The sequence below is a fragment of the Martes martes genome, assembly GCF_963455335.1.
Source record: "Martes martes genome assembly, chromosome: 1".
Classification (NCBI taxonomy): domain Eukaryota; kingdom Metazoa; phylum Chordata; class Mammalia; order Carnivora; family Mustelidae; genus Martes; species Martes martes.
This window is the reverse complement of record NC_137888.1, coordinates 190,596,349-190,610,568: the sequence shown is the minus strand read 5'-3', so window position 1 is coordinate 190,610,568 and position 14,220 is coordinate 190,596,349. Positions and strand designations below refer to the sequence as shown.

At 44.5% G+C, this 14,220-nt stretch overlaps 2 protein-coding genes across 5 annotated transcripts in view; one reads left to right on the top strand and one right to left on the bottom strand.

Moving 5' to 3' along the window:
• Positions 1-6,156, top strand: part of PXK (PX domain containing serine/threonine kinase like) — a 78,954-nt gene extending 72,798 nt beyond the window's left edge. For 2 of the 4 annotated variants that reach the window (XM_080811816.1, XM_080811815.1), the window contains exon 18: positions 4,870-6,156. In XM_080811816.1, the coding sequence (XP_080667942.1) occupies positions 4,870-5,087 (218 nt within the window). In that variant the 3' untranslated portion in view covers positions 5,088-6,156. Of the gene's footprint in view, positions 1-4,806 lie in introns of all 4 variants that reach the window. The other 2 variants (XM_080811818.1, XM_080811817.1) reach the window with 1 other exon arrangement.
• Positions 6,157-6,859: 703 nt separating this feature from the next.
• PDHB (pyruvate dehydrogenase E1 subunit beta) lies at positions 6,860-12,666 on the bottom strand. Its single transcript, XM_080811806.1, has 10 exons — positions 12,566-12,666; positions 12,433-12,486; positions 10,408-10,515; positions 10,254-10,316; positions 10,118-10,153; positions 9,691-9,976; positions 9,169-9,279; positions 8,516-8,607; positions 7,706-7,847; positions 6,860-7,407 (listed from the first exon to the last, which is right to left on the bottom strand). The coding sequence occupies exons 1-10, from the start codon at positions 12,605-12,607 to the stop codon at positions 7,262-7,264; spliced, it is 1,080 nt and encodes a 359-aa protein (XP_080667932.1). The 5' UTR covers positions 12,608-12,666; the 3' UTR covers positions 6,860-7,261.
• Between the last annotated feature and the right edge of the window lie 1,554 nt (positions 12,667-14,220).

Below are 14,220 nucleotides of genomic sequence, written 5' to 3'. Positions count from 1 at the left end.
ATAAGAATTGCTGCTTTTTCTCGAAACCTCCACACACACAAAGCAGTTGCCATCTTTGGGATGAGCAGGTCGACCTTCAGTGTTTCTCTGAAGAGTGTGTTAGCTCTGCTCTCCTGCCCTCGTTCAGCCCTCCTTCCCCACCTCCACATCCAAGGGGGTAAAGCTGGTGTGGGTGGAGGTGGCGCAGGGCAGAGTGTCCCCAGCATCCTCCCAGAGCTGTCCCTGGGGAGTGGTCAGCCTACCCAGCCCCTCGTGGGCCTCATTTCTCAGCCCCTCTGCAGACAAAGCGATTCTCCCTGTTCATCAGGACCTCTGGGATTCTGTCAGGAAGAGCATTATCCTTCACATTTAACCTGGAATCTAGTCAGTTAAAAGGAAGACAAGAGCCATGTTTGCCTGGCTTGTTTTCTCTTTAATAGTTTTATAGCCACAAGTAAGCAAATGTCACTCCCTGCCCAAATTCAGCCTGTAGATGGTGGCCTTGGGGGAGCGGCCACTTGCCCCTGCCCAGGAACTCCGCCTTCCACCAACCCTGTGCTCTTGCTCTTCCCGACTTTAAAAAGACAGTCTCCATTTTAGGTTATAGAAGATTTGAGGAAAAGTGATGAGTTCTTGATAAACTGTCCTTATTTAGCAGTAGAACTAATTGCACTTCCTGTACTCACTCCACTTTGTGGGGGGAGGCGGGGATTAAAACCTACACAGGTCTTCTGAAGTGAGTGTTTTGCTTATAAACAAATAAAAATCCCATCTAAATGGCTCCGGGGGCGGGGACACAGAAAAAAAGTATGAAGAGGAAAGCGATTCTCTGGCAACTCTGTTAGCATGTTGACTCGCTGATTACTGTCTGAGCCTATTTTCCGTGTTCTAAAACGGTCACCGTCTTGTTTACAAACCAGTGCATTTTGCGGTGGAGTGGGTCTTAGTTTGGCAGTGAGAAGAATCAGCATGTGGTGCAGACTAATATTTTGCTGTCTCTTACTATTTGATTAACAGACACTGAAATCCGAATAATGACATATGTCCCCTCTCTCTCTCTCTTTCTCTCTCTTTGCTGTTTTCAGTAGAGCATGCACCATTTTGAACGTGAATTTTCGGTAAAGTAAGCTATACTGATTTCTCTAACTTTAAAGATGCTCTGTTTCTGGATGTGAAATGGGGCCCAGTGTGTGGATATCGCTGAAGCGATGAACAAATGGGAAAGCAGATTTGGGACGATTTCCTTATCTGAACATCTAAACGAAATACAGCATCTTTAAAAAGCACCCAAATGACTTCATCTACATTCATTTCATTTTCACCGTGACCTTCAAAATCTTCATTTCCACTCTGATTGTAGTTTTAAAACGCAGCTCAAAACCTGCAAATCAACCGCATGGCATTTTGTTATATTTTCATTTTGGGAAGCAGGATCCCACAGTGTTGGTGCAGCAAAAATATTGGTTCCCTGTTATTCTGATGCAGGGAAAGACTATTAGCTGATTGAGTTCTTGATTTCAGGAAGACAGTTCACTGGATTTTATGACGGACAGTAGAGAAAAACAGTTCTCTAGAGCATCCCTACTAATTCCTGAGTTAGGACATGAGTGCAGCCTTCTCGTCTACCTGAGGAAAAATACAAAGGCAGTTGCCAAGAGCTGGGAGCGTGGTCTTTTTCCAGGGGTCACTGCTCTCTGCTCCCTCTCGAGGGTGGCTAGCAGGTCTGGTGTTGGTTTGGTGGCCCTGTGGTCTCCCTGCTTCTATTAGCGGACCACAAAGACAGACCTGCAGAGACTTGTAGATGGCCCACTGCTAAAACTGGCCCTAAAGACAGGGCAGTTCCCAGATGTCCTTTCCCCAAGGCTGGTGAGGGTCTGTCTGGCAAGGCTTTCCACCCTAGATCTTACCGAGACTCTGGATTGCCAGGTTCTCATTAGTTTGGTGAATGGGACTCTGGGGAGGATAGAGTAGCTGGCTTTTGGGATTTTTGTCTAAGAGTAGGTAGGATGGAAGAGAACTATTTTGGAGCATCCCTCATCCTGGGTTTGGAAGCCAGTATTTTTCAAAGCTGGGTGAATTTAGTTAGCAACCAACCATCCCCCCCCCTTTAAATTTTTAATTTAAATTCTAATTAGCAACCAGTGTAACACAGAATCTGTCTGGTCTTGTCTGTGGCCTGGGGCTAAGGGCTGTTGGGTACCTGTTGGTGGGGAGGAGTCAGTGGCTGTCAGGCCTGCCTCAGGCCACATAGCCAGTTCTGAATTTGGCCCCTATCAGTATTGCCAACTGTTAGAACGTGTTGTAGCTTAAGCCCCAACAAACTTTAAAGGAAGCTTGTGGACTATAGAGAAGGTAAAAAGAAAAGGCCAAAAAATCTTGGTGTTGGGCCTGCAGTCAGTGGCTGAGTGCCTGGGTCTGTTCTTGCTTCCTCTACTCCTGCCCTTCCGACCGTGGGACTTCCTCCCCACTTTCAGAGTGTTCTGAGCTGGCAAGATGAGGTTTGGCCTTGCCCTGGTTGTACACCTGAAGATCGGCCCTCATTGTCTCAGGCCCAGTAAGGAAAATGGGCCTCGTGGGACATTTAGGCCCTTTGGGTCTGGTCCGTCCCCCTGGGGACAGATGCCAGGGTGACTTTGTTCCTTACCCTTGGATGAACAGCCTCTCCTTTTGCACAGACCTCCACGTCTCATTTGCTTTATAAGCACAGGTTACTCTTTGACACTTGGGACTATTTATTTATGCTACCTACATAATCAAGGAGATTCATTTAAAGCCATAACAATCTCAACCTTTATGTGGAAAAATACAGATCCATGTACTGAGTAACACCCCCAACTCCCAAACTCTGAGATAGTCAATTTGCACTTTTAATTTTGAGTGGCTGGTAATGCAGCCAAAGTTGAGGGTGGGCTCCTCATGAGGGCCAAGCAGATTTGCTCTGTGCCAAGAGGCAACCCAGATCCAGGTCCAGCAGCTGAGACCCATTCTAGCCTCCCAGAATCCCAGGCTGGAGGGGTAGCAGGTCTCCGATGGCTCTTCTGTGCCTTTAGCACAAAACCAGTGCTATTGCAGCCCAGAGCCTGTCTTCCCTCTTGGAACCTGCAGTGCCTCTTCTCTCTGGAAACTCTGGAGCCCTTTCTGATGCACAGCAGGCCCTGAATGTCAAACCCAGATGCTGGCCGGTGGGCGGCACTGTGGGGCCTCGGCACCTGCTGGCTCCTTGGGGCACTCTTGTTGCTGCTGTTGAGTCCCAAGAGCCTTCAGAGACACCCCCTTCCTCCTGGGATTTCACTGGCCACTCTCCAAAACCGCCTTCTAGCACGCTTATTCTCCCTGGTCTTCTCACCTCAGCAAACATTGTGGGTTTAAAGTCCTTTTTATCTTTGTAACCCTGTGACACACAGCCGCGAACATTTTTCCCCAAGTCACCCTGGCAGAGAACATACTAGGACTTCATTCATTGGTTGTTACTATGTAGAACCAGTGAAAATTACATTTTGTTCATTTGTCTGTATTTAATGTTTATTCATATTGCTGTATTTTCATCGTTTGAGAATTCTAAGATTGCAGAGCATGAATGTATGTGTCTGTGTGATTCTTTAATTGCAGCTGGCTTAGGTTTGAGTAAAATATGAAAGGAAGGTAAGTGGTCTTCTATGAAATACAAGACTTTGAACTGTTATGTGTCACGCTTGGTGAAAAGAATGCTCTTAGCTAAGTATTTGGTGATCCTGAACCACTCATCCGTAGAAACTCAGGTGGTGATGGGTATGTTTACTTGTTACCAGCACAGCTCGGCAGCAGGTTTTAGGGGAGCAACACCTAACGGGATGTGTTGCTGTGTAGCCCTAGGAGGGGCTGAGACTAAGGCCAGAAACAGGGGAGTCACCGAGAGCTACAGGATTCCCAGGTGACAGGACACGTAACTGCCGCACCAGCAAGTTCTTTAAAGCAGGTCTTTGGCTGTACTCAGCTTTTATTTTGTCCTAGGAGAGTAATTCATTAATTGATTCAAAACTGTAACCGCCACATGTTGGCGTGCCTGGAAGCTAAGGGAAGCTTTAGATACGTGTCCAGTTCCCTTCTCCTTGCCTACGCGGGTGGAGTCTCTCCTGACGCTCAGCGAAGGTGTAGGGTTATTGCAGCTCCGTTCTGTTCCCAGGTGAAGCCCCATGGAAAGAAGGTGCCGAGGACGACTCCTCCCTGAGAAGACCGTTGCCAGGGAGAGAGCCTTCTGCCCCCTGCTTTGCGCTGCTAACAGTTACTAGCATTTTAAATTTCTTTAATGCAGCCTAATAGAAAATGATTATTCAAGACACACGCCCCTGGGGAACCCTCAACCCAGCAGGCACTGTTCTTTGCCTAGAATCCTGAGTGGCTTGTCATTTTCTGTTAAATCACATCCTTCAAATATTGTGTGTGTTGGAGCAGCTAAAGAAATGTTCGTCCTTTGTCAGTGATTGATACTCAGGTAGCCCAACTCTGTGCATACAAAACTTGCTGGCTCAGTAGGTGCCCTGGACCTGCCTGAAGCAGCTGATGGAACTTTTCTTTGGGGACCACTGCTAAAATTTGGAAATGGAGTTAGAGCCTCACCTATGCAGGGAGAATGTCACTGTGTAGAGTTTCATGTCATCTGTGATATTCAGTCTTAGATGACTTATTACCTGGGGAAAATGGCAACCTTTAATTAATTCCCCTTTGATGCTTCTAGTTTTCTTGTTCAGCATTTAATAAAAAAACACACAGTACTGGGTATCTTGGTCCCTCTGCGGGAAAACATTGGCAGGCTCATCGAAGTCCCTTCTACCCAGGACTGAGCAGTAGCATGTGTGCGGGGGGCTTGGGAGAGATGATACTGACTATCCCCTTTCTCCGCCCGCCACCCAGGGATGTCTGCATTACCTCCACCTCCTCCACCTCCGCCTCCGCCTCCACCACCAGCAGCTCCCTTGCTTCCTGCAAGCACAGAGGCGCCTACACAGCTCCTGCCCCAGGCTGTGAATGGTGTGAGCCGCGGGGCCTTACTCAGCTCCATCCAGAATTTCCAAAAGGGAACTTTGAGGAAAGCCGAAACCTGTGATCATAGTGCTCCTAAGATCGGCTAAAGCTTCGTGTTTACATTTGGAGGGAAAAGTTCTTTGTTTTTTCCTCCCACCTCCAGCCCCCGAAGTACTCTGTTTCTGGATGAATGAGCCAGGACAGCCACTTGCTGTCTTGCAGATGCTCGTACAAGAAGCTTCTCAAGAGGGAAATATTCAAAATAGAATAAAGTCAGGCTGGCATTTCTGCCTTAAGAAATATTTATTTTGCTCCTTTATTGCCACTTTAAAGGAGTCTGGTTCATCCTCTAATGGGCATCTTTCGGGGGCAGCAGCATATTGGAGTCAACCTTTTCACCCACTGAAGGAAACAGACACAAAAGCAGTGACCACGTCCAGTCACAGCAGTGAATGACCTTTGTGTTGCAATCCCTCCTCTCCCAGAAACGTTCCTCTCATTTCTCTATAAAGCATTTTCTGGTTATTTCTTAGATAACTCCCATTTTTGCTGCCTTATTTCATCTTAGACATTATTGACACTGTAGCCTAAAGCCTAGTTATGTCATGGAGTGAGAGAAGCAACTGAGTTCTTACTTTTCCATTCAGATAGACAGGCAAGTCAAGTCCGGAACCTTCTCTAGGTTCTAACAGGAATACCGTTGTGGTTATAGAACTCAGGGCTGTGAAAGCAACCACTTGACTCATAGTTCCTTTTAGTTAGAGTATATTGGACAGGCAGAAAATGTTAAGATCAGGAAAAGCGCTTTCCAATTAGAGGATCTCCTTAATCCTCAGCAATAAAATCAAGTTTGTGGTTTGCGGGGGGGGGGGGGGGAGGGGGAGGGGTTATTATAAACACAAGTAAATTTGGCATCCATAGAAATCAATTCTGATTTTTGAAAGATTTATCCAAATACATCATCTTTCTAATGTTACTCATTTATTAGATCCTTTATCCTATGATTTGTTTAAACCCTTAAATAAATTGCACTTTAAAGGATTATCAGTAATCCATTTAAAAATTCAAGTACACACATCAGTGTTGGTTACTATGCAGAGAGAATGTCATTGTGTATAGTTTCATTTAATCTGTGATAAATGTTCAGCTGTATTTTTTATTAAAATAAACCATGTCAAGAAAATGTGTCTGTAGCTTGGCTAAGCATTTGAAGTGGGAATTTTTTGTGGGAACTTTTATAAAAAATAGATCCATGCAGTATTTCTGGTTTCCTTCTTACCTACCTGATGTCTATTTCTTTTTGTAAAATTTCCCTCTTAATTACTAAAAGCTAACAATCCTGTACTGCTATTTAAATTAGGCACCCTTTGTATGTTTCTATAACTAATTGTGTTTTCTGTCTCAACTTCTAAAGAGGACAGCATATGGGAGAATGTCTGTTTTTTGGCAATGGGAAAAATACTTGACATGAATTTTGGTTTAATTTGGAGGGGAACCCTATTACAATTGGGCATTTGAAGAGTCTGTGGACAAGTTCCTGTTACAAGTGTGATGGCAGTCTAGGTGATTAGTGTCGCTCATTTCTTTCTTTTTTTTTTTTTTTAAAGATTTTATTTATTTATTTGACAGACAGAGATCACAAGTAGGCAGAGAGGCAGGTAGAGAGAGAGGAGGAAGCAGGTTCCCCGCCGAGCAGGGAGCCCGATGCGGGTCTCGATCCCAGGACCCTGGAATCATGACCTGAGCCAAAGGCAGAGGCTTTAACCCACTGAGCCACCCAGGCACCCCAGTGTCGCTCATTTCTTAACAGAAATTCTTAGCAGAATTTTAAGACCTCCACCCACCCCGTGTTTATTACTTCAAGAATATAAAATTACAATTAGTCATAATTAGGAATTCCTTTATTCCTTATCAAAACAATTTAACAGCAAATGTAGATGATAGCTTTTACCTTTACATACAAGTTGTCCTTTTTGGATACATCTTTCTGCAGAACTCTGCCACATTCATACCTTGTCCTTATGAGAGGTTAAAATTTTACATTAGCCTTATTCAAAGAATGTGGTGATTGTAACAGACCAGAAAAAAACCCCATGGAGTCTAGGGCAGGAGAGGAGTTTTTTCCACATACAAGCACATTTAAATTCTTCCAAGTACAAAAACATACATGTTGTTGCTTTAGAGATAACTTTATGAATCATAAGGTCTTACAGTACAATCCAGGTGAAGTAGACAGCAAGTATTTTAAGTAAATCCCAACGACTTGAAATTCAAGTCCAAACTAAATATTTAATGTTTTCTTTATTGCAAATATGATGTCTTTAACCTGAGGTATAGAGTTGTCTTCTAGAATCTTTGCATAAGGCATGGGGACGTCAGCACCAGTGACACGAACTGCAGGAGCATCCAGGAAATTGAATGCAGGGCCTAGGAGAGAAGGAGGCTCACTGAGAGGCAAGAAAAGCCACTGAGCACCACCACCTTCCCATAGGAGGTATGGCTCTCCAAAGGAGAGAAAATCTAAAGGAATACTCATTACCAGGACTGTTTCTGGCTTTTTAAAAAATATTTACTCCTCCCCCACCAAGAACACTCATTGACCCAAACGAAAAATGCTAAGGTGACAAGTTAAGACTGTTGGCCTAGCTTCTAATCTCTGTCCAGTATCCAGGTACACATTGTTTATTACAGTTTGGGTATTCTAGAACCAGTTTCTCTGAAATACCTTCCATGATCCTGGCACAAACTTCAGCTCCTACTCCAAACTGTGGCCAGCCTCCTTCCACAGTTACAAGATGATTGGTCTTCATGACACTGGCTTCTATTGTTTCAATGTCCATTGGTCTGATGGTTCGCATATTTATCACCTAAACAGACAACATAGATATGTTTTGTAGAGCCACTGCACCACAAATGTAGTCTCATCCCCATAATACCACTCCCTCTCTTGTTTCCTGTTAATCTCTGGGTCTAGGAAAATCAAATCTGCCTATCCCAGAACAAAATGTAAAATGGGAAATTGTAATTAAAACGAAAATCTTTCTCTCTACCACAAGTGGTTCTGTTAAGAATTCACTTATCCTCCTGTGCTAATTTAACTTCCTTCTTGTCAAAACAACTAATAACTACCAACTGACTGCTCACTGTGCACCAGGTGCTACACTACGTGTAATTCCCACAACCACCCCAAGAGGACAGTAAATGTATTCTCCTCAGTTTACAGCTGATGTGGCTGAGATTGAGAGTACAGATCTTGCCCAAGTGTAACCAGCAAGTGGCAGGTCCTGGACGTGAAGGAGTTAGACCGTCATTTCTAAGTTTGCCCCTCTCCCGAACTCCAGCTCCAAGGCTGGATCCCAACTTGAGAAAGCAGGTACTACTGTAACAGATCTAGAGCCTGCACAGTAAAAAGCTAGGTATTTGCAAAGCAAGATTTTACATTCAGTTAACCTGTTAAAGAATTCAAACTCCTATTTCTGGGTCTTAATTTTAAAAGGAAACTTTCTGATTTTTCCAGAAGTGAATGTCCACATACCTCACATTCAATTCCCTCTTTGGATAGCACTGTTGCAGCTTCTAAGCAGTGGCCCACAGGTCTTGAATGGGCAACTACGGTTATGTGTGTCCCTGAAACAAAGTGGTCACAGATCAGAGGCCAGGTTGAAACCAAAGATGCTGTACTGCCCCGCAGCCACTGTGGCTCTTGCTCATTTGTAAAATCTTCAACTCAACTCTGTTCCAGGGAGGCAAGGAATGTGGTAGCCTTCCTAGAAATGAAATACAAATCTACTGGACTGAGAATTAGGAAGCATAAATGTATAAGCAAAACATGACACATTTCTTAACTTGAACTCATCCTATAATTTCCTAATCAAAGTAAAAGGCAATAACTTCAAGAATGAATTTGACCAGGTACGCCTGGCAGGCTCAGTCACTTAAGCGTCCAACTGTTGATTTAAGCTTAAGTCATGATCTTAAGGTAATGAGATCAAGCCCTAGTCAAGCTCTGTGCTGGGCATAGAACCTGCTTAAGATTCATACTCTCTCTCTCTCTCTCTCTTTCTCCCCCCCCCCCCCCCCACCACCACCGACCTTCCCCCACCTCTAAAAAAACAAAAAAGAATTTGACCAACATAAATACAGGGGCTAGATTACAAATAATATTTAAGATGTACTAAGTGCTCTTACCTTGCCTTTCTATTTTGGCTTTTCCAATGGGAATCAGAAAATCTTTTGACTGAGCTTCTGAGGGTAATTCAAAAGGAACTCCATACATCAGTTCATTCTCTAGCACCACCACTGAAAAATACAAATATTTAACAGAAGTAACTACATGACCAAATGTATATACAACACTATGACTCATTTTGCAAAAAGTTTCACTGTGCCAATAGGAAGCCTCACAACTATTGTGTCTAGTAGCCTTGAGAGGATTGTTTAGGTACCGGCATTTATATTCTGGTCAATCCTAATTTTATCTGTTGTAGTTAAATCAGCGTTGTAGGTTCCTAGCAGACCCCTTTACAGTCAGAAAAGCAAAAACAAAACAACCTTTTTGAAAACGGTCCTTACCATACCTCTAAACCATTAATTGACGTTTTATATGATACGTCTAAGCCTAACTAGAAGCCTTTAACGGCTTCCCTCCAGGCAAAGATTGCAACTTAGTTCTTTAAGGTTCAAAAGAGACCTGAGGGTCATTCTACTGACCTGGATTATTATCCCGAATGGCTGATTTAATAAGTCCTTTTGCATCCTCTGAATTCCAGGGGCTGACCACCTTTAAGCCTGGGCAGTGCCCATACCAGGCAGCAAAGCACTGTGAGTGCTGGGCAGCCACTCCTGCTGAGGCGCCATTGGGCCCCCTGAAGACTATGGGCACAGGCTGAAGGCCCCCCGACATGTAGTAGGTCTTGGCAGCTGAGTTTATAACCTGGTCAATGGCTTGCATAGAGAAATTGAAGGTCATAAATTCACAAATGGGCCTCAACCCAGCCTGTCAAATCAAAAAACAAGGATCTTTAAAAAACTAAAAAGTGATAAAAAGTGGCAACCACTCCAAAATTCAAACAATGTTTTTAAAAGGTCATGTTAAAAGAAATATCTTTGGATGAGATTCATAGAGAGGACTACATACCATAGCTGCACCCACGGCAATTCCAGCAAAGCCCATCTATAAGTAAGATATAAACACAAGTGAAAATGCATAAAAATCAGAACAGTGTACACTTTAACATGCCCCTGAAAGGTCCGCTTCCTGATGGAAGACTTACCTCAGATATGGGAGTGTCTATGATCCTCTTATCTCCGTATTTCTTCCACAGGCCTCGACTAACCTAAAATTACACAATGATCTCATTACTTTTAAGTGTATATGGGGGCCAACAGCCACCTCGGTTTATATTGCTTTATTGTATTTTGGGTTACCTTATATGCCCCATCATACTGGGCAACTTCTTCCCCAAGCAGAAATACCTTCTCATCTCTTTCCAGCTCCTCATCCATACCTTGGTTTATAGCATCACGAACTGTCACCTGTCACAGGTATGGGGAAAACAACCAACAAGGATTACTGCAGAATTATTTCAGATACTACTGAGGTTCTTTCCTTTTATAATTACCTAGGCTGCCTACAGCAAATAATATAAAAACTATTGCTAGAACAGGCTTCTCTTTAAAAGTTCAAAGAATTCAGGGCGCCTAGGTGGCTCAGTGGGTTAAGCCACTGCCTTCGGCTCAGGTCATGATCTCAGGGTCCTGGGATCGAGCCCCGCATCAAGCTCTCTGTTCAGCAAGGAGTCTGCTTCCTCCTCTCTCTCTCTCTGCCTGCCTCTCTGCCTACTTGGGTTCTCTCTCTGTCAAATAAATAAATAAAAATCTAAAAAACAAAAAAAAAAGTTCAAAGAATTCGAAAAGTAACATTTTTATCATACAGCCTTACTGGATTTGTTAATGAGTTTACCGAACACTTTTTTTTTTTAAGATTTTATTTATTTATTTATTTGACAGACAGAGATCACAAGTATGCAGAGAGGCAGAGAGAGATAGAGGGGGAAGTAGGCTTCCTGCTGAGCAGAGCCCGATGCGGGGTTCAATCCCAGGACCCCGGGGATCATAACCTGAGCTGAAAGCAGAGGCTTTAACCCACTGAGCCACCCAGGCGCCCCCCGAACACCTTTCTTGATGTGCATCTGGGCTTAACAAAATCTGTTTACTGGCCAGACCAGCTCATAAGTAGTTTCCTAAGTAGAAATTATACTGGATTGTTTATTTCCACACTTGGTATAGTGTGGGATGGAGAACTGTTAAGGAGGCCAGTATAAAACTATGTTTTGAGCACTCACTAGGTACCAGGCACTTCCAAACACTACCTTCAGAATCTACAAGTTATTTTACTAAACAGATTGGTAGAATCCTCAGTAAAAAAAAGGGGGGGTGTGTGGGAAATTCCTCAAAGAGTTGAACACAGAATTACTATATGATCCAACAATTCCACTTCTAGATAGATGCTCAAAAGATATAAAAGCAGGGACTCAGATACTTGCACACCAATGTTTTCAACAGCATTATTCACAAATCCAAAAGGTGAAAACACCCAAATGTCCATCAACAGATGAATGGATGAACAAGATGTGGTATATGCATAAGAGAGAATATTAGCCTTAAAAAAAAAATGAACGGCGCCTGGGTGGCTCAGTGGGTTAAGCCTCTGCCTTCGGCTGGATCTCAGCGTCCTGGATCGATCCCCGAATGGGGCTCTCTGCTCAGCGGGGACCCTGCTTCCCCCTCTCTCTCTGCCTGCCTCCCTGCCTACTTGTGATCTGTCAAATAAATAAAATCTTAAAAAAAAAAATGAAATTCTGACACATGCTGTAACATGCGTGAACCTTGAAAACAACCATGCTAAGTGAAATAAAGCAGACCTAAAAGGACAATGTAGGATTCCACTTACAGGACGTACCTAAAATAGATAAATTCACAGGCACAGAAAGTGCAACAGAGGTTACTAGGAGCTGGGGGAAATGGGAAGTTCCTGTTTAAGGGGTAGAGTTTCTGATTGTGATGGTGACAAAGTTCTGAAGACGGATGGTGGTGACGGTCTCACAACGTAGTAACTGGACTTAGTGCCGCTGAATATACACTTCAAAATGGTAACATTGGTTATATGTATTTTACTACAGTAAAGATTTAAAAGGAAGGTGAGGGAAGAAACGTCAAGTCTAGGGTAGTCAGATCGCCCCACAGATTCCCAATGAGCCTGGCAGGGGTGATATGCTGGTGTGTCCGGTGCTGGGTCCCAACAGAAGGACGACGAATCCCACGCTGGACCTAGGAATCCGATGACTCCAGGGCCCGCTGCCGTCCCTATCCCCACGGCGCAGGCGCGTCCCCGGCCTCCGCCCCGGGATGGATGGCCCCCTCCCCGCCCCGGCGGGCGTCCAGGCCACTTACCTGCAGCGCCGCCGGCGCCGTCCGGTGGAAGCGCCTCCTCAGCAGCCCGGAGACCTGGCGGGGGGAGAGAAGACGCTGAGAGGGGACGCAAGGTGGGCAGGAATCGCGCGCAGGCACGCGTGCCGCTGTCTACCTGTTCAAGGGGTCTCCGCATCAGGCCAGACACTGCCGCCATCTTGACTGTGTCCTCTAGCCGTCGCCGAATGACAACACAGCAGGACCGCAGTCTGGTCAGGCCCCGCCTCCCCCGCCAGCTCGAGCCAATGGCAGGGCGCGGCGCCTGCGTGCCCTGCCCATCCCCTCACGGGTGAGGGGCCGAGGGGCGGGGCTGAGGTGGCGCGTTGGGTGGTTCCACCGCTGTTTCTGGGATGCACTCCAACTAACTTCCTCGGTCGCGGGAGGTTGCTGCAATGCGGGCTGCGTGTCGGGGACACTTTCATAAGTGGTGGTGCTTGAAGCACGGGGACGAAAAGTCAGACTCTAAGGAACATAACTTGAGGCTGTTAGGTCAGCCTTTTGAGGGCACTGAAACCCTCAGGGCACCAGGTGTCGCTTGCGCACTCTCTAGTGACAGGGAACTTAACCACCTTATGAACGAGTCCGGTCTTCCCGGGACCGCGCTAGGTCTGCTCCCTAGAATGCGAACCAGAGCTTTCATTGATGCATTAAGCTCCTACTGTGTGCCAGACATTGTGGTAAGTGCTTTACAGCTCATTTAATTCACACAGGAACCCTCTCAGGTGATTACTGTTATTATCTCCAGTTGTCCTCAAGTCACTTTGGGTTGTCAGTCCTCAGAAAGTCCTTCATCCAAAATTTTCAACCTTCTATGGGCTTGACCAATTTTTTTTTTTTTTTTGGCTTGGTCATTTCAAACAAGATTTATTAAGAGGGATTTTTCACTCACCCTACCCTTTTAGACGTAATTTAAACACAGTAAAATGCACATTTCTGCCACCTCAGAAAATTCCCTCAATGTTTCCTCCCAGTCATTCCACACACATCGCCGCACAGGCAACCACAGATCTAATTTCCATCATTGTAACTTAATTTGCCTGTTCTCGAACTTGAAATAAAGGGAATTATAGAATGTGTACTCTTGTGTCTGGCTCAGCAAAGTGTTTTTGAGATTCATCCATGTTGTTGAGTGTATCAGTAGTTTACTAATTTTTTTTTTTAATAATCTTTATACTTGGCATGGCGTTGGAACTCATGACCCCCCTGAGATCAAGAGCTGCAAGCTCTTCTGACAGAGCTGGCCACTTGCCCCTCCTCCATTTGTTTCTGATTTAACATATCTAAGAAATCATTCCTAAATTCAATATCATGAAGAGTTTCTCCTATATTTTCTTCTAGGAGTTTTATAGTATTAGCTCTTATGTTTAGGTCTTTGACCCATTTTGAGTTAATTTTTGTATACGATATAAAGTCGGGCCCAATTTCATTTTTTTGCATGTAGATATCTAGTTTTCCCAATACCATTTGTTGCAAACATTGTCCTTTCCATGTTGACTGTCATGGTACCCTTGTTGAAAATGATTTGACCATATATGGGAGAGTTTTCTTTTGACCTTTCTAGTTTATTTTTTGGTTTCCATGTCTGTATTTATGCCAGTACCACACAGGTTTTGTTTTGTTTTTTTAAGATTTTATATATTTATTTGACAGAGAGAGAGAGAGGAGGAGGAGCATCAAAGGGAAAAGAACAAGCAGATTCCCTGCTAAGTGGGGAGCCCGTAGCAGGGCTCAATCCCAGGATCCTGAGATCACAACTGGAGCCAAGACCAA

Bases quoted from the DNA above. Each gene is read 5' to 3' on its own strand.
- PDHB (XM_080811806.1), bottom strand. From the start codon at position 12,607: ATGGCGGCAGTGTCTGGCCTGATGCGGAGACCCCTTGAACAG. The intron at 10,317-10,407 runs GTAACCCAAAAT...GTGTAATTTTAG, and splicing joins AGTATGATGGGGCATATAAG to GTTAGTCGAGGCCTGTGGAA. The intron at 7,848-8,515 runs GTATGTGGACAT...TTGTCTGTTTAG, and splicing joins AAGAGGGAATTGAATGTGAG to GTGATAAATATGCGAACCAT.